This window comes from Pelmatolapia mariae, linkage group LG10_11 (assembly GCF_036321145.2).
Source record: "Pelmatolapia mariae isolate MD_Pm_ZW linkage group LG10_11, Pm_UMD_F_2, whole genome shotgun sequence".
Taxonomy (NCBI): Eukaryota; Metazoa; Chordata; class Actinopteri; order Cichliformes; family Cichlidae; genus Pelmatolapia; species Pelmatolapia mariae.
This window is the reverse complement of record NC_086236.1, coordinates 6,161,785-6,181,486: the sequence shown is the minus strand read 5'-3', so window position 1 is coordinate 6,181,486 and position 19,702 is coordinate 6,161,785. Positions and strand designations below refer to the sequence as shown.

Sequence of the window (19,702 nt, the reverse complement as noted above, 5' to 3'; positions counted from 1 at the left end):
TGGGGCCTAATTCACTCGTTCTTACACTGATTGACACACATCCTACATGACATGGTTAACAGTAATTCCAATTCAGTTCAATTTTATTTATATAGTGCCAAATCACGACAATAGTCACCTCAAGGTGCTTAATATTGTACAGTGGAGACCTTGAAATATTACACAGAAACCCCAACAATCAGATGACTCCCTGTGAGCAAGCACTTTGGCAACGGCGGGAAGGTAAAACTCCCTTTTAACAGTGACTGGTTGGGGCTGAGGGGAGGAAGACAGGAAAAAAGACATGCTGTGGAAGAGAGCCTGAGATTAATAATAACTCATAATTAAATGCAGATTGGTGTATTAACACCATGTGTGGTTTGTGGTCATGCATATGCAAGACCTCAATAATAATTTCTGAGCATCACGAGATATATCATAGTTTCAATAGCAAAACTAATTTAATGTTTGTGAATGTTTAATCTGTTTTCTGATCATTCACTGGAGAAAACTCAAAAAACTAATAATAATAATTTGAAAAGTAGTATTTGAAAGGTGGTCTTTTTACCTGCATTTTGATAGCAGGTTCATCTGCTAGTTGTGACAAAATCATTTTTAATTTTATTTTTTTAATGATTAAAAATGTTTTTTAAGTGCAAGACTCTGACCCTGTATCACAGGAAACAGCAGTCATGCATCCACATACAGATCTGCCAAGCGGGCAGCTTTGTTCATCCTTTCGACTCTCCTTAAAATGTTGTCTGTAATTTGTGTTGTGATGACCGTGATGAAGGCCCCAAGTCAAAACACGTCTGTCAAAGAATGAAATTGTTCTGTATTCTAAAAGTATTGCTGGAGCTTTAAGCTCCTTTGCTCCATTATTCCATTTTCTTAACTTCTCATCAAGCTGAGGGTCACAGGCATGCTGGAGCCCATCCCTGCTGTCACAGGCCTAAAAGGTGGGCACAAACTAGTCCGTCACTGTGCCTAAGCTTGCTTTTTTTAAATTTATTTTGCTTATTTACAGAATCACGGTGATGGACTGTGGCTCTCGTTCAACTCTATTTTCTCAGTTTTAAGAAGCGTGTGACCTTCAGCTACAACCAGGATTGTTTAAGTGGGCTGAGAAAGAGAGAAAACCGCCCCTAGAAACCTAATCATAGTGATGCCTGTGGATTATTGCAGGGACACTGCTTCTGTTCCTGTTAAATTTTTAAATGTCATTTTTTATTGCTGCAGGCACCACAAACAAAGTTCCAGTTACCTCTATTGTACTGAGGAAGAAGGCAAAAAATCTCAAATACATATTTCACAACTTCAGCTAATAAAACCAAAACTGTGTGCACAGATAGATTTATTAAAAAAAAGTTTCTATGTCATGCGGGCATAGGGACTGCAAATGTTCCAGTGTTTTACAGTGTTTCTGTGTTCTTGTTGCACGCAAGACAAAGACAAAAAATAACAAGAACATCAGATGCCATAAATTAATTTAACACTGATAAATCTGAAAACATTTAAACTGCAGGACTTTAAGAGCAGACCTCAGGAAAAGATGACTCAAAGCAATGTTCTCACTGCTAAATCATTTGACTCCGTCTTCAAACCAAATAATGTCTGCTTGCATCATTTTTTACTGTCATTTTTTTGTGCGTGCGTGTGGAGACAATGTGTTCTAGTTACATTAGAAAAACCACAGATGAATGGTTTTATTTTTTATATTGAAACATCAGATCCTCGTCTTTATTAGTTATTATTATTACATTTGTCACTTTGAAACTACTTGGCATGGGCTTGGCTATTGATTATATGTCACTTTATGGGCTAAGGGGAAAGCTCAAATCCCATTTGGCCACTACTTTAATCAATGTTCACACTGGTGTCAGAACTGTCTAGTTCTATTATCACGTAGCAGAATTTAATGAACACCATCCTTACAAACTAGATCCAGTAATAATCTAGTTTGTGTGGCAGATGGATCACAAAGCCATTTATCGCCATCTTTAGTCTTATACCTGTGCTAGCACTGGAATTTTGGGCAGCATTCAGTTTAGTGGTGTCTGGTTAATAATTAGTAATTACTCAAGCAACCAGCCTGAGGTTTTAGAAGGCCGTTTGGTAGATTTTCCTATGCACTTATTTGTGTCATACCCATTTATCTCCAGTTGAGGGCAGAAATACTACTGAGGGGGTTCTAATCTCCTTTGAATACAGAAGCAGGGAAAGAAGAGGGGGCTAGTGTGAAAGAAGAAGAATGCAACCTTCATGCGCGCCTTGTAAGTGAAAATTTTAGAGGTGAGGTGTGCACAAAAAGCTTTTGTTTTAATCATCTGACATGAGAAATGGTGCTGCACCTTAAGAACTACCAACCCCCACCCCCGCAATGCCTTAAATAAATCATCACCTTGCACCACCACTTGAGCCAAGGAATGAAGACTGTCTGCGTGTTATCGGCTGAGATAAAAAATAAAAAATAAAAATCCCAGATCTTTGCGGGCTCCAGATTTCCCCTGGAAACATTTTAATCACAATTTCATTTCACAAAACGACATTAGATGTATTTGATGAGATTTCACTTACACACATACGGGCCCCTTGTTACAAAGAGTGGATATAATTATAATACGGTTATTATAGTTAAACCAAATTTAAAAACTGAAATTAGGTGTGAGAGGGAGAAAAAAGTTGAGTTAAAAATAAAAGCCTAGACTTTAGAAAAAAAATTAAGTGAAGCAATAATTACTTACTAAATTCTTAGTATAAAATATAAATTTTGTGATGGGGCATTGGTGCCTGTGTTTATTGATACTGGAATGTCTGCTTGTCTCTGTGTCAAGTATTTCTATCGCTGTATTGTATTTTTGCCCTAAATCTTGCCGCTGACATATACCACCCATTACATTATAAATAAAAAGTGAATTTAATACTTAACCAAAATAATTAAAGAAAAATACACTAAAACTGAGCATTCTAAAACAATAAAAACAAAACTAAAATGACACGTTTAGCTCCGGAAACCGAATTCAAAACAAAAAATCACAACAAAAAAAATGATATTAAATACAGTCATAGTCTGTGTCACTGTGGTCTAAAATAAATATAGGTTTCAGAAAGGGAAACCAGCGGTTTATGTACGTTTTCTGTTTCAGATCAAGACGAGCTGAGTAGTGATATTACCGACGGTCCCTGAACGCAGCGGCAGAAGAAGGACGGATTCCTGGCAACGCCGCAACAAAGCTAACGTTAACCGTGTACTGCTAAGCCGTGTGAATGCATCAGCTTCGCAAACATGTACTTAGGTGTTTATCTGGGCTGTCTACCAATTGATACCTACCTCACAGCTTCTTCAAAGGCGCGTTAACAATTTCACAATGGAATTTTTTAACGAGCCAAGCTAGCCCAGCTAGCACACTTTGTCTTCGTCGCAGCCACAAACGGTTGACTAGCTAACCAGAACGAGTTGTTGTTAGCTTAGGGCTAGTTTTGGCGAATATGGCAATTGTGTCTGGGTCCTGTGCCAGGGTAAACGGGTCTAGAAACGGGCCTCCCGTGTCAGCTACACCCTCTGGATCTGTCGGGCAGTCTCAGCCCATGATAGCGGTGTGGGAATGGCAGGATGACCAGGGCTACTGGCGGCCTTACAGCGGCCAGGTGAGCGCCTACATCGAGCGGTGTCTGTCACCGCGGGGCCACAGAGGAGGAGCACCCGGCTCTACGAGCATCTGTCTCGGACAATCAGACCCCAGCCTGTCGCCTTACCTCATTGACATACCAAGCTTGAAGCAGTTTCGACAGGACACAGGTAAACATATCTAACACGTCATGGCATGACCTTTACGTTTATTCCTCGTTAACGGTTTTGCCTCAAATCTCACAGGCCCGGTTGGCTGTAACGTTAGCCGGCTAGCATTAGCTTGCAGGGGCGCTGTTGTTTTGATTGATATAAGCTGAGAAGTATCCACAAACTTACAGTTCTTTAGCGACATTTTTACGTGAGCCTAGCTACAAATCATTGAAATACGTCACAACATTGTGAGATTAACATCTAAAGATGCTTGGTGTGTCTTAAACTGTCACAATTTTGTGTGTATGTGTGTTTTAAATGAAGTCATAGCCATGTATGTAATGTGTAATTAGTTCTGGCATACAAGTGAATGAACAGGGGGCTTTTCGTTTATGTCTTAAACAAAACACACACACACACACACACACACAAGGTTGCAGTTTCATTCAGTTTATTCCCTAAAAATAAATGTGCCTCTTTTATTTTCAGGTAAGACCCGGTCAGTACGCCGGTCTCTGTTTGCCCAGTCCTCCGGCCTTGGTAGTGGTGTTTACTGGGAATGGGCCAACGATGAAGGAGGATGGACCCCATATGAGACTCGAACCTCTATCCTTTTGGAGCACAGCTATCAGGCTCGCCAAGGCACAGCAGATCTGGGCCCGCATGGATACAATTATATAGTGGATCTCACATCTCTGGCGCAGGTTAACAAATCGACGGGTTTCAGACGCCAGGTGCGACGCCAGTGCAACCTCCCCTACCCGCTGGCTTCTTCCGGACCCCCAGCTATCCCCTCAGGCCCCGCCTGCTCCTGCCAGCAGTGTTTAAGCCACAGCAGCACCGGACCCATGCCGAGCCGTTCGCGACATTCCTTCTCGTCAGGGAGTCTGAACCGGCCTAGTCTTCAAGGCACAGGAAGGGCTGTGGCGGCTCATCCTACTTCTGTCTACTCCCCGTACCCCAGGAGACCTCTCTCAGTTGGTGGCATGTCCTGGGGCAGCCCCTGGGCTCCACCAACATCTGGCAGTCAACTTTCTGCACCTCTGACCAACTCTACCAGTGCCAATGGGTTAAGGTTGGTATCTGACACCTATCCTAGATTGTGTGATTTGGTTAGATGTGCAGGGTTCATGTTACAAGGTCCTCTATCTGCTTTCCTCCTCTTCCTCTTTGTCTTTCCTGCCGTTGTCAGTGTTGACCTTTCTTGTAAAACAGGAAAGGCAGAAAAAAAACAGATCTGTAGCTCCAGTACTTCATTGGTATGTTTGCTTTGGCTCACTTCCTGTGACTCTTGTCTGTGTCATCACTGACCTCCCTTCTTTTTGTTCCAGATAGCAGAGAAAGCTTACTTACAGGACAAATTGCTTAATTCAGTGGAATAATAAATATCTAGTTCACTTGCAGCGTCTCTGGGCTTTAATTTTTTTGCACGCTGAGTTTTAGCCACTAGAAATTAAAACTAGTGTATTAAAAACATGGTTGCTCAGTAGACAAAAGAATTGTCTACATTTTTGCGGTGAATGTTTACATTCACTAAAGCCCACAATTTCACATTTCTCATTGAGGTGTATGCTTTAAAAAGAGAAATGGTTGCCATGTATTTAATTTAATTTAATTTTTTTAACTCCTGGGTGTGGATGCTAAAGGAGGCGCACCCATGCATGGAAAAAATTATTATTATTGTGTAATAGTACATCATAATACTCCTTTTCAAGTACTTTAATTGCCAAGTCTTTTATGACTGAAAAAAATGTTGCAAGCTTCCTGTCCATTGAGTAACTCCACCCTTTTGGGGCACGGCTGCCTGTGGTGTTCTCCCTCTTCCCTGCTCCTTGATCCCAGATCAAGGAGTCTGTGGAGTCCGTCCGACCACGGAAACGCAGGACAAGGGATTCTCTTAACTTGGCTCACTTTCTGCTACAGTTTGGCAGTCGGCTTCAGCTCTCTGTTGCTCACTGTGTGGCTCTCCTGGGTCACTGTGCCGCCTGGGGCTCGCTTCGCCCCATCTGTGCCAGCAAATTTCCTGGCGGGTGCCCTTGTAACATGAACTGCATGGTCAAAGACATCCGTTAGTCTGGAACTACCATCATCCTCACCTCTATTTTAATTCCTTCATTTTGTTTTTCATTTGTATTGTATTTAAACGTTTAAGGTCAGTCACTGTATTATGTTTAACTTAATGAACAATTGTATTACTATCTTTATTTTTACAGTTGCGGACATGCTGTCATAGTCCATATTCATTCAAGCAATGTGTTGTTCAGACTGTAGTGCACAGAGCTCTTTGGCTACAGAAATAGATCAGTACCACCTCAGCACTGAGTCAGTGTTGCCTTTTTGCAGCCCTTTAACTGGATTTAGTTTAGCGCTCCATCATACTCGAGGACTGACAGCTGCTTCTTTTTCTCCTGTTGCAAACTAAACACATTCATTGGGCACATATCCATCTGTATATTGACTGCAGAGTCACGCTCCCTGGTTGCTCTGTGCACATGCAGTCACTGCTGAGTTGTTGTTAATCAATCTTAGACATGGATAATTAGTCATTCACTGAGCTGGAGACAGTCAGTAAAGGTAAATAAGCCTTATGCAGTTACTCCCTGACAGGTTTAATTTTCTTGCTTCTGGATCTAGTGCCAAAGCCTTTCCTTTTCTCTGTGATTGCATTGAAAACTAAAACGGTTCTTAGTTCTTGTTTTGTTCTTCCTGTCTGGTTCATTGTGGTTGTTTTTTCTTGTTGACTGAATGTCACCGTCTCTGTTTCCTGCCCTCCAGTGTTCCTTCCATCTCTGTGCAGCTGAATGGATCCACCAGCGTGAGCTCTGCCCTAGCAGGTAAATGGGTCACTGACCATCCATCCTCAGCGTAACCTCTGCTCTGTCTATCCTGCAGTACACCTCTCAGTCAGTTTCAGGTTTTATTCAGTAGATTGTTAGTATTTTAGATGCCACTCCACTGCATTTGTTTTCCCTGTGAGTGTCCGTCTGTTTAGGAAAAATGTGCCAGGAAAAGCCTGAAGGAGGGAGGTAAAAATAAAAATGTGCGCACCCTAAATGTTAAGCAAACATCAGAGAGAGGCTTAACTGATACCATCCCATTTGTCATAGCAGTGTACCTAAAAACAGCTTCTGAAACAGCCCTATTTTGTATGTGGGTGTGAGCTCACACAGGTTTCCTCATGCTGTGCAGAACATTTGGCTCTGGATGCAAAAGCATGATTAACTTCAGCATTCAGACTTGATCCTATAAGACAGCTGTGGACCCCCACAACTCCACCCAGCTCTGGTTTTTGATTGATCTCTTAAGTCTCTAACAACATAATAGTTGGATGCGCAATTGCAGGGTTTTTCTTGCACATAAAACTTTGGTGCACAGCAAAGAGGTTTTGGATTTCTACCAAAGGAAAATCACCAGCACTGTGATAAGAACACACTACTATTCAAGCTTAAAAAGTCATTTTAAAATGGCCAGAAAGGACAGAAAAACTTCTGTTAACTAAGGCAACACACACTCTTCTGCTTGCATGTGTTGAGACCCTGCTTGACTTTGACAGGGCCCAATGTGTTTCATTTGAGGTAAGCTTGTAGTGAAGGCAGACATGCGAAAGGTCAGTGTGACAGAGGAGGATACTAGGGATGGGGTGAGATGGAGGGAGCAGCTGAAAGAAGAAATGTGGTGAATCTCTGACTTAATGTTTCAAGCAATCTCAGGATCACCCCGTATAATTATTTTTTGACACAATTTCTGTAGTATTTACCGAAAAATGAACATGCAGAATCCTGCTATATGTGACAAAATATCTGCATGCTTCATGTCTTATAGACTGTTTTCTTGTGGCCCACTCAACTTTGCTTGAAACTAGGCTCCTAATGACAAGCATGCATTAAAAAATAAAAATGGAAAAATTGATATCATGTCATGATAATATCAGAAGTAGGTACAGGTACTCTTACATCCATGTATTTGTATTTTGAGTTTAATTAAAAGGCCAGTATTTCAAAGCAATTTCTAAATTTGACTGCTGGTCTTTGCCACATTTTCTATAGATGGTGGAGTAATATTGTTATGACCATACGTTTTCAGACTACAATAATCCTAAAGTGAACATTTGATTGACTCCAGAATACTAACTCGATTTAACTGTACTACAGTCCAACTGATAAGGGATGTTTGAGACCAAAAGTAATGCTGATATTTCTTGATTTAAGAATCTGATATATTGGCCTTTTCTTTTTTCTTTTTTTTTCTTCTTTTTTTTTTTTCCAGGCACATTAAACATAAACAGATATTCCTAACATTTGTTATGTGTAATAATTTACTCTGACTATCTACTAATGGCTACTTGGGGCTCTACAAAACCAAGTCAACCTCCATAGACTTCCAACGGTTTATAGCCCAGTTATAATGAGCTGCTTTGGTCTCTGTCTCTGATTTCATTCTTTAATAACAACTGTAAAGGATGGCCTTTTCTTTCTCAATCACCTGTTTTTAATCAAGGGTCACAGCCACACTGTCATGCCAACAGCCGCTAGCTGCCACCTCGGACTCACCTCGGCTGATTTGAGTAGCTGTGTTTGTGGTTGGTGCCTTTGGTTCCAGCATAACAAGCAGATAAACATAAGAAGTGGTGACACGATCATATTTGTTTAACATTATTGGAAGGTATAGAAAGACTGTTTGCAGCCAAAGGCTTATTAACACTTGTGAAGTCCTGTCTAATCCAGGTGGTGTGCTCTTTTTTTCTCATTATTAAATATGTTATAAATAAAACTTTGAGCATAGTGTTTCACACCTTATTTCCCACTTATGAATGACTCATTGTCACATATTTTTAGCACATTGATTTTCCTGAGGTGGTAAAATCTGAGTGCAGTTTGATATCGTACATCAGCAGGTTGTAATTGTCATAAAATGGCAGAATTGAAAAGCAATGCATTATTTTGTTCTCTGCTGCTCACTCCTAAAAATTATGAGTCAGGTTGTGTGCTATGATAAACTGAATCAATACAGTCAGCCCGGAAGAAGCAAGTGGACCAGAACCTCATTAGTGAAAATGCTGAACTGAGACCCGAGGAAATAATTTCAAATGGAGGGTCACTCTTACAGTTTCTTCTCCAAATGTACAGCTTTAATGGTCTTTGTTCAGTAATTAATATTCATAGGAATAAGAAATGTAGTTTGTACAGTTTTGTCAAGAATATAAAATAAACAAATGTATTAATTTCCTGGTTTGAGATTGACTCGAACTCATTCCCACGTTAACTTTGTTACAGACTGGTGCAGACACAAGCTTAAAATAAATCAAATTACCTTTACACCAAATGACCAAGACGTGCAGCTGAACGTTGCTTTGGCTTTCACTAGCCTGCCGTTTTCATACTGGAAAACAGGGGAGCTAGAAGATTGAACAAGCTGTAAAGGCATCAGTCTCTGCTTCAAGATTGTCTCCTGGAGCAGCGCTGCACCTCTTCCTGCACACCTGATTTTTGAACCTTTGGATCTCAAATAACCTTTTTTTTTTTTTTTTTTTTTTTTTTTTTTTTTTTTGTGGGAGTGAAAGATCCTGTTTTCTGTGGATCAGGTGTTAGCATACAGCGGCTACAGTTTGGATAGTTTGTGGTTAATTTTGTCCCTCAGATTTCTCAGGATATTAAAGTACAGCCAGAATACAAAAGAATACTACTGGATTTTCACTGGGAACCAGTGAACTGTTCTTCAAAGATGAACGCTTAATTATGTAGAGTTGTGACATGCTAGCTTTACCAGTGGCAAGTTTCTTTTCTTTTAATTACGTAGCGGAGTAATGTTTAAGACTTGTTGGCAGCTGTAATCATCTTCAGTGGCACCTAATCTCATTACCTCATGTTCTATCAGTCTGATGCTTGGTGTCGTCTTCCATTTTTGTTATTTCACGGCAGTCATCCTACCATCCATAAACGATTTGATTTTTTTTGTCTTTAATGACTTGGTGACAATCCATATTCTTCAAAAATCATGCCAGCCTCTGTCTGCATTGACAGTCAATCTTTGGAGATGCAGCTCTGATCACCAAGGGTGCTACTGAGCAGAGTTTGACTCCCGTGGTGAAATTGCATACACGCCCATTAAAAGTGGTAAGAACAGGACTTCCAGTGGGCTGGAAGTGATTCAGAGGTGCCCAAGGAGACAACCTTGAAGGAAAAACTGGCCAATTAAAAAAAATTTTTTTAAATAAATTTATAAAATATGGAATTTTGAGCAGAGCTGTAGGCTGCATTTAAAAGATGCCCACAGTTCTGAAAAGTTAAGTTAACATTTGTTCGTTCTAGTGAACAGGAGGGGGCGACTCTTTTGTTTGGAAAAACAATTGTAGTCTATAGATGTCTATGGTAAAACTAACCCACCACTCACTGGATCTGTGACCTTAGTAAACACTTTTGTGATGCATTTGTAGTCTCAGTCACTAGTTTGAAGTCTAGTTGGGTCATGATGTTGATTTTTCATGTGTTGGTCTCATTTAGAGTAAAGTGGCTAAAGCAGGGTGTGCTACTGCATGAGTCTGTGGAGGCTTCATCGTGTCCTCAGCAACCAACATCTTCAGGTCTTAGTTGAACTGTGTTAAATATTCTTGTTAATCAGTATCAGAATAAAGAGACTCAGTGACCAGAAAACTCCTGAGCAGCAGCAGTTTTTTAGCACAGCTGGAGACCCATGTTTTGCTAATAGTTAGCCCAAGTCAGGCTGTACCTGCCAAAACCGTTGACCGCACTTAACAGAGTGTTTTACTTTTGTTTCTTCTGAGTTTGACTTCTTCATTTGTAAGAGAATGGAAGTTCTATTTTTGCCTGTCCTTAAACGGTACCGCACTTAATCGTAAAATTGAAACTTTTAGTCCACATTGCAGAGGGTTATTGCGCTCTTGTAAATCATTCCCTGTGGCTCGACTGGTCAGACTTGGAGCTTGTGGGCACAGTCGATTCCCAGTGAATCTTTTGCTAGCACCAGGACGCCCTGTGTTTTGCCCTTAGCTGATGAGATTTACGTCACCACTGCAGCAACATTAGCCGTGTTCGCAAAATCAGCACAGTGGATTTAAGACGAAGGACAGGCATAGTAAACCAGATTAATTTGTTGAACATGAACAGTACGGGTTTAATTTGAAAATCTCTGCCGTCTGAGTGTGATGTTTTGTGTAAGTGTGTATGGACAAGGCTCGATGTGGGCGCGTCAGCTGCTGCTACCTCTTGATTTGTTCCCTTCTGCCTCCTGCATATCTCCACTTGCCTCCTGCCTTGCTCACCTGCCCCACTCTGCCTTGTCCCATCCCACCTCAACCTAAACCAACCCCAACCCTACCCCCCTCCACTTCCAGGCATGGCCTCCATTTTGATGTCAGCAGTGGGACTCGGCGTGCACTTCACCTCTGCCCCCCTCCCTCAGCAGCAGCAGCAGCAGCCGCCGCCACAGCATCAGCAGCCTGCTCCTTTCTCTCTTCCTCCTCCTCCTCCTCTCCTTCCCCCAGCCAGCAGGCCCATCAAGCCCCACAGCAGCAGCAGCACCAGCACCAGCAGTTCAGTTAGGAGAGCAAAGAGGCAGCACAGGAGAGGTAGCTACCACACCATCAGTCCTCAATCTACCTTTTTTTTTTCCTCTCATCAACATCATCATCATCCTGTGATCTGCTTTTCATCCTCAAGCACCACACGCTTGAGGAACATTAAATCCTGCATTGACTCACTTTCACGCAAGTGTACTGACTATCTGTGTTGGCTTTGATTCAACTATCACAGGCTTTTCTGCTGTTGCCCCCTCCAGTGTCATTCAGGCTCTTCAACTCCTGCACCTCATTAGCTTTAACTTCCAACTCTGCCTTAAGTTGGCTAAATGCGGCAAAACGATGCTCTCTGGCAGAATGTTTCAATTCTAAATACAAGTGTATAGATATGGGTGATAAACTACAGAAAGAAAAACCTGAGTAAATAGTCTGTAGGGGGCAGTAAGTGCAGATAAGGGGAATATCTTGCCAAGCAGCTCAGAGTGGAGCAACTCCCTCGGCTTATGGTTGCGTTTGCTTTCATTTGTAACATATTTATTACAGCAGCAGATTGTCGTTTAGGGGTGTTTAGGTGCTTATGACGTCAGGACAAAATGTTGTTACCGTTCCAGCTTCTTGTGCAAAACGACATTTGAAAGAAAAAGCTGCTGGAGTTTGAGGTTTTCTCTCTGTTTCAGCTTCAATCACTTGGTGTGTGTTAAATGGGCTTTGCTCATTTTCTGTAGTTTGGTGTCACTTGGCTAATATGTTACTTGTGACTTTCACATTATTGCTGCCGTTCTTTGTTTCTCCATGTTGTCACAGCCGCTTGTTAAAATAAACAGGTCACGTGTCAGCCATTAGAAGCACAGCGAGTCTGGAAACGGGTCAGTGAAGTTGTTGTTTTCTGTGTTTCTCAGCTGGGAAGAATTAGTCAATCTTTAAAAATCTGTATTTAAATGGAGCTGTCTTACGCAATAAACGTAAAATGATGAGGATGAGCGTTTAGTTAGCTCGCAGAGTTTTCTTTCCTAAACAGACTTGACACTCACGCTTGTGCATTTGAGAGAATATGTTAGCAAAATGCAGACAGTGTCTGTTTCAATGTCTCATGTTGCCAATCAACATTTAATGCTCGTTGTTCTGCTAAGCATTCACGTCTTCCCTCTGCATCACATATTTACATCGGCTGGTTCTTGATTGGAGGATGTTGGTCACAATTGGACACAATTTAATGGTAGCCGGAGTTAAAGATGGGAAATGTCTGACTGAAATTGTATTTTCAGATTGTGACACAAACCATTTCATTTCATCTCATCAGAATCTCTCTTCTTGCTGCTTGTATGCTTCTGGACTGGCCTGTTTTGACTCAATCGCTCATTGACTTTGCATTTTCTCCTTTTGTTCCTCTTTCAGCATCAACTCAGAGACCCGAGGAGGTGATTCAGCGCTACATGGAGGTGGTGGCTGGAGTACAAGACGAGGTAAATGTTTCCGTTTTTTCCCCGTCTACTCCCAGATCTGTTAAAAATGAAAGAAAAGTTCATTTATTGTTTTGATGAACAATTTTTGGATGAATCGGACTAATGATTCTTTTGGTCAATATTGAGGTCAAAAATATTTTACACAATTAGCCATTAAACACTCAACGTCAGTCTTTTTGTTACTGGATTTTCTTCATCTTTAAATGTAATTCGAGTAAATAACACTTTACCACTTCTACGTTGGTTCAAGCCCCACGTCTGATAACATGTCCATGCAAATTGTCTTTAACTTGAAGAGTATAAGAGATCATCTGGTTGGGAATTATTCCCAGACTTGTTTTCTCCTTAGCGCTCCTCCCTATAGCGGCTGCTACAGCGGATCATCACACCACAGCATCCTCCTCTGTCACTCCAGAAATCTGTGGTCGTCCTCTTTTCTTCCCATCCTTTGCCCAGTATACCCACCATCCCTCCTCTGTGCACATGTCCAAACCATCTCAGTCAGTCTCTCTAACTTTTTTTTCCAAAGCTCAACCTGAGCTGTCTCTCTAATGTTCCCAATTCGGTTACTCTAAATGAAAATTTAGCATTTTTAATTCTGACACCTGTAGCTCCACCGTATCCTATGTTGCGATACCTGTAGCTGTTTCTGCGTGTCCTCCTAGACCAAAAGACTTTCTGCTGTCTCAGCTCAGGCTTAACTAAACACTGAGTTGGGACTTTTTAGAGAGCCACAATTCAAAACTGAATGCAGCACAAAAATTGTTTTATCTCAGCTGTCTTGTTCGATAGTGATTGTTGAGCCGAATGGTAATTGAAAATAAAATGAGATTGATCTGTGAAGTGAGTTTGTGTTGTGTAATTTTGCTCTGAGCATAGATGTCTCATGTACCTTCAGGACTGTATTATCTGCATGGACCAACTGTCCAACCCATCTGGCTACGAGACACCATCCACAGAGGAGGGAGGCCAGAGCATCCAGCCAGACACTGTGGGAAAATTCATCAAATGTGGGCACACCCTGCATATGCTCTGCATGCTGGCCATGTACAACAATGGAACGAAGGTAAGAGACTTTTATCAGCAGTGTAGCCTCTGATCTGAAGGACGAAAACGACCACAACCATGTGAGCATTTTTATTTAATCTTTATTTAACCAGGAAAAAAACCTGAGATTAAAAACATCTTTAAAAGAGTGTCCTGCCCAAGAGAGACAGCAGTACAGTCAGAAGTTGCATAAATTAAACCCCCCACCCCACAGGAAGCCAGAGGAATTTAAAAAAAAAAACCCCACACCCATAGATTACCTTATTTGTTCGGCTCAGTGTGAAAACCTCTAATGGATTTGGCACTAGTTTATGGGCGTACTAATTTCTCTCAATCACCAGGCGTGTTGGTAGCTACATCTGTCATCATGTGGCCACAGACATGTAGTGACAGCGGTTTGGGGGAGTAGAGCAGCATGACCAACATTTGTAACATCACCAACAAAACAATTTCCCAACTGGTGTTGATTCTGCTAAGGCCGAAGATGGAAAGATGCCGACTTTAAGAGTCTGTAAGTCTGATGGCCAGCAAGCCGGTCCTGGCTACAGCACTAGCGCCTCTGCCATGTTTGTTTCAGGTCATTTCAAATGCAGATATGTAATAGCATTTAAGAAATGGATGAATTTCTACTTCAGAGAATAATACCCTGAAACAAAGTCTATAAGTTCGATCTTTGTACTTTTAAACAACTGCCCACATTCATGATGATCAAACATGACCAGCAGCTCTAAATCTAAAAACAGTTTATCAGTGAGGTGAGTCAACACATTTTGAAATAAGGTTTTTTTTTCTGCCACAAACAGAATAATTGGTGATTAATTTTCTCTCGATTGACCAGCCGACTCATTTACTACTCATTGATTGCACCTTCAAACTTGCTCTTGCATCATGATCCACTCATGAAGAAGTTGTTGAGTGTTTCTGCTTGTTTCTACTGATGGTTTGGTTGATGTGGCTCTCTGGTGTCTTCTCCTCCTCCTCCTCAGGATGGCAGCTTGCAGTGCCCCTCGTGTAAGACAATCTACGGCGAGAAGACGGGCACCCAGCCGAAAGGCAAGATGGAAATATACAGCATCGCGCAGTCGCTGCCAGGCCACCCAGACTGCGGCACCATCCAGATAATCTATAGCATACCACCCGGCATACAGGTACTGCTGCTGGTGCTTCTGTTTCTTTCAGCTGCTCCTTCTCTGCCTCCATCTCACCCTCCACCACAACCCTCTGCATGTCCTCTTTCGCTACATCCACTAATCTTCTCTGAGGTCTTCCTCTTTTCCTCCTCAATCATCATCCTTTGTTCAGTATATCCACTGTCCCCCATTTGCACATGTCCCACGTGTCTCAGCCTGAGCTGTCCCTCTGATGTACCCACTCCTAATCCTCTCCCTTCTGGTCTCCAAGCAAAAATCTCCTGATCGCCAACTCTGCCACCTCCACCTGTTATTTTGTCAGCTACATCATCTCCAAGCCATATATCAGAGCAGATCCTCACCAGCCGAAAAAGCATGTTCAGGCAGATTGTTCAGATACTGGACACGATCTGCTGTTGCTAGACTTGACAGGCTGTCAGAATTGATAGCACAGATTCTCTGCTGTCCCTGGAGAAAAGAAGCTCCTGGAATAGTTAAAAGGAACCAGAATCATAGAAACTTGTACTTTAGAAGTAGACCAGTTACTGATGTTGTAAAATGTTACAATAACAAGACAAAAAGGTCAAAACTCCTGCAACAACTCCATTGTCAGACCATCCTCAATGTGGGCCATGATCACAAGTTCACAGAGAGCTGGGGAAAAAGGAGGAAAGACCATCTTTCTGTTGTGTCTTGACGAATTTTCCTCAGTTTCATACTAGGAGCAGAAGCATGAGGGTAATCTCAAACTCAGGAGTGTTTTTGTATGTTTGTCTGTGTCTGCACCAGCACATTTGGACGTCTAATTAGAGGATGACTGGAAGAAAAACTGTTGCCTGGACGACAGTTTGTTCACCATTAGCCAGGGCTTTCTAAAGTAGTTTAACAGTCTGATGCTCGGCTTTGCTGCTAAAGAGCCTTTTCCTGCATGCTGCTGTGAACGGCTCAGAGTTACTTCCTCCTTTTATTACAGCGTTTTAGGAAAGAAAGCCCAATTTCTTTCCAATTTCTTCTGTCTGTAAATCTGACTTTTATGTATTTATTTATTTTCTAACCTCCACATACACAGCCGGCCTGAAGTTGTAAGCGCTTAAATGCGGTTTGTATCGATCTGTTGGTTTACTGTTAACAATCTGCAAAATCTTTGATTAGATTATCCGACTGTTCCGAGTGACCTCTCTCTCTCTGTCGTATTAAGCTTTATAACTTAACATCAGTCACTTTGTGTCCTCGTCACCAGGGTCCCGAGCATCCCAACCCAGGCCAGCCGTACACCTGTAGAGGCTTCCCTCGCTTCTGTTTCCTGCCAGACAACGACAAGGGCAGAAAGGTAAGAACATCAACTTGCCAGAACTCGACAGGCGAACGTCATCTACCCAAACATGGGCGTAGTGCTCCACGAGGACTCCAGCGCGCTGTTATCATTAATGTAGTGGTCATTTATAGGGCTGTGTTGTTTTCATGGCGCATCAGTGCCTCATGCTGTGTTCACTGGTAACCACAGTCATACTCTTTAGAGTCTATAAATAATCTCTTATGTAATTCACTAATGGAAAATTGGATTAAATTATTCTAGTTGTAGTTTATCTGTGCCGCGCCGCAGACTCATTTCCAGCAGCAGACGCTGGCGGGTGAGCGCTGCCTGGATGTGAGATCATGAAAATATCCCCACGTTGGGGACTCAGCCGTATTGTATTTTCTTAATGTAGGCTCTCTGCTACAGTTCATGACCTCCATGATGTATTTTTTTTTTCATGCCATAATGAAATACATGAATAGATTCAGGTCTGGACGGCAGTGAGACCAGTTTGCTTGCAGATAATTAAATAAGCCAAGAATGGAAAGAAGGTAAAAGTTAGAGACCCTACAATAATACGGAGAAAACCCCAACAATTAGACAACCCCCTATCTGGTCTTTAAGTCTGACGTCATTAGGGTCCAAACTCCACTTCAGGTCCCAAAGTCAAAGGAACACTGCAGCATCACTGAGAGCTACAAACTGTCTAAATTATTTTATCTGTAATAAAATCCATCCATAAAAACAGATTTTGTGAAATTGAACACAATTAGCAGGAAGTTAGCTCGCTAGTTTCCACCTAAACATAATATAGCATGTTCTGACTGACGCATTTCTGAAAAAATTAAAACGTACAGCTGTGCTATTACTTCCAACATAAATGAAGAAAAAACTAAACAGCAGCAACGTTTGTAGGGTCACTGAAGTTGGACTAGCTGGTACATAATGATGTGCTACGTGATCGCTAGCGACACAGCTATGTTAGCATAACATAAGCACAGCTGGAGGATGAATGGAGCTGAAGCTGGAGGATGAAAGCTAACTTTTTAAGTTAACGTGAGGGTTCCCGATGGTTAGGGACAAATGCAGTCGCATGGCAGGATGCTGTAAACGGACCAAACTTCAGTCAGGAGAACAACTGAGATAATCCATCCACAATACGAGGTTTGTCATTAGTATTACAGCTGGGCTGTAGTTACATCGTAAGGTTTTAAAAACTGAGCTTTAAAACGTGCTGCTGATAAATAATGGTAAATAAAACCGAGAGAGGCCGACAGTTATCACTGATTTTTTTTTTTTCCTTTTTAGGGGCTTGTTCAGATTAAATAGAACAAGGTGTAAAGCATGTTAAAAAAAAAACCCAACAGCCTTAATAAACGCAGAGTAGTTTAAACCCGGTAGCAGGGTTCATAAGTCATCACTTAAAGACCACATGAGCAAGCACTTGGCAACAGTGGGAAGGAAAAACTCCCTTTTACCAGGAAGAAACCTCTCACAGAACCAGGCTCATCTTAAGTTGTTGAACAATCGTTTAATTGAGCTGTGAACTATTCAGTGACACAAACAAAAGTAACACAAACAAAAGTAACAAATCTATATTTTAAAGGCTGGAAAACGATGAGATGATAAATTTCAAATCCAGCCATGTTTCACAAGCGCTCCTTGTATTTCTGCTGTAAAGGTCCTCGAGCTGCTGAAGGTGGCGTGGATGCGGCGTCTCATCTTCACCGTGGGAACGTCCAGCACCACCGGAGAGCCCGACACAGTGGTGTGGAACGGCATCCACCACAAAACCGAGATGATGTCCAACTTGTCGGGCCACGGCTACCCTGACCCCAACTATTTGGACAATGTTCTGTCTGAGCTGGCCTCTCAGGGCGTGACAGAGGACTGCCTCAAACCCCCAGGAAGCGGCAGCGGCGCCAGCTAGGCTTCAGCTAGGCCTCAGCTCCGAGCTTCGCACGCTTCCACTCACCGCTTACCCACCGAGAGTTAACCCTCCTGAATCCTCTGCTCTGTGCCCAGGTGGACTTCTTGCAACATCTGTGTGTTAATAAATTCATGTCAGCGTCCACCCAAACCTCATGGAGTGAGCAAAGGGAGGGAAAGCGAGCTAAATAAAAGCCTTGAATCTTCTTTGAGAGGAGACACAGTTGGAGTATCTGCTGAGAATTGTTTGGTTGCGTCATGTGTTACAGGAGATTGAACTCAGATAAAAAAACAAGAAAAAAGCAGCAGGGCTCCACTGACTGAGCCCTCCATCAAACCTCCATCAGCTGGAGGTTCTTTCTGTTTATTTGTTCGTCCGTTTGTTTGTTTTATTCTCTTCTTTTCCTCATCAAGCCTCATCTATATCCCCGGTTTCCATGAGAATGGGAGCTTATGCTGGGGATAAAAAGTCTCACAAGCACTTTAGTTCTGACGCTGCATTTAGCTGGCAAGATGTGCGATCTCCCCATAAAGGGCAATTCTCCTTCTTCTTCTGTTGTTTTTAAATTGGTAACTAATGCCGTCAAAGTGTCTCTGCTGAAAACGTTCACGTTTAGCTCAGCGACATGGACACCTCTCGTAGCAAACTCCGTATTGATGAGAAGAGGCAATATTTACTGTTGTAAATAAATCTTTAAAAAAAAAAAGAATTAGATAAAAATATGTTTAAAAAAATTTAACACTACTTCTGATCTGACCGTGATATATTTAACACAATTTGATGAGCAGAAGCACTCACAACAGTCTGATTTTACTTTTTATTTTTTATTTTCGGATGTGCAGAACCTACGCCGCGTTAGGTTCGCTCACTTAAATGTCTTACAGTTTGTGTTGCCGTGTGTGACACGGGGACAAGGTGTATAGCTCCCCGACGACCTCAGTTCTCTTGTCCAGACAGGTGTAAACGGCTGCCGCGATGAAACAAACAAAAAAAAAACAACGGCCCTGGATGAGAACATTTTTAGTGTGACAATCAAGGTCATCGGACTCGTCTCGATTTTAAAGAAAAAAAGATCCTCCGGGTTGCCGCCTCCTGTATTCACATGCATTATTCTGCTCACAGTACTGCAGTACAGTCGCTCAACTCAGTCTTGACATGTATACAAACAACAAGAAAAAATGGGGGGAAAAAAATATCTGCAATAAAGACATAATGCAAAACGAGCCCTGGTTCGTCTCTTGTATCCGAGTATCTGTTTGAGCTGAGGAAGCTTCAATCTGCAGGGTAGTGTTGCAGTTTTTGTACTTTAAGGTGCTTCAGATCCTTGTATGCGACCCCCGCTAATTAGCTGCTGTATGACCACTCGAGGGTGATCATCATGGATAATGGCTCTCAATACATGGCTCCCTGAAGCGTTATAGATTGGCCGTCATCTCGACAGGCACCTAATCACGTCCAGAGAGGGCAGAAAGATGAAGGTGGGAGATGTCTGATGGTGCTGTATGTGGTCACAGCAAAACGCATTATCCTGAGTATTTGCT

General features: G+C 42.0%; 1 protein-coding gene across 2 annotated transcripts; it reads left to right on the top strand.

Annotated features, from left to right (window-relative positions):
* Positions 1 to 3,168: 3,168 nt before the first annotated feature.
* Positions 3,169 to 19,384, top strand: dtx2 (deltex 2, E3 ubiquitin ligase). Of its 2 annotated transcripts, XM_063487123.1 has the most exons (9): positions 3,169 to 3,778; positions 4,250 to 4,835; positions 6,536 to 6,594; positions 11,112 to 11,345; positions 12,690 to 12,757; positions 13,656 to 13,823; positions 14,791 to 14,952; positions 16,175 to 16,264; positions 17,913 to 19,384. In XM_063487123.1, exons 1-9 carry the CDS (start codon positions 3,469 to 3,471, stop codon positions 18,159 to 18,161), a joined length of 1,926 nt encoding a protein of 641 aa, XP_063343193.1. In that variant the 5' UTR covers positions 3,169 to 3,468; the 3' UTR covers positions 18,162 to 19,384. The 2 variants fall into 2 exon arrangements, with proteins under 2 accessions (XP_063343193.1, XP_063343194.1); XM_063487124.1 differs by lacking the exon at positions 11,112 to 11,345.
* The last annotated feature ends 318 nt before the right edge of the window (positions 19,385 to 19,702 follow it).

Excerpts from the sequence above, each read along its gene's own strand:
- dtx2 (XM_063487123.1), top strand. The coding sequence starts at position 3,469 with ATGGCAATTGTGTCTGGGTCCTGTGCCAGGGTAAACGGGTCTAGAAAC. Across the intron at positions 13,824-14,790 it reads TGTACAACAATGGAACGAAG|GATGGCAGCTTGCAGTGCCC; the intron begins GTAAGAGACTTT and ends CCTCCTCCTCAG. Across the intron at positions 16,265-17,912 it reads ACAACGACAAGGGCAGAAAG|GTCCTCGAGCTGCTGAAGGT; the intron begins GTAAGAACATCA and ends TCTGCTGTAAAG.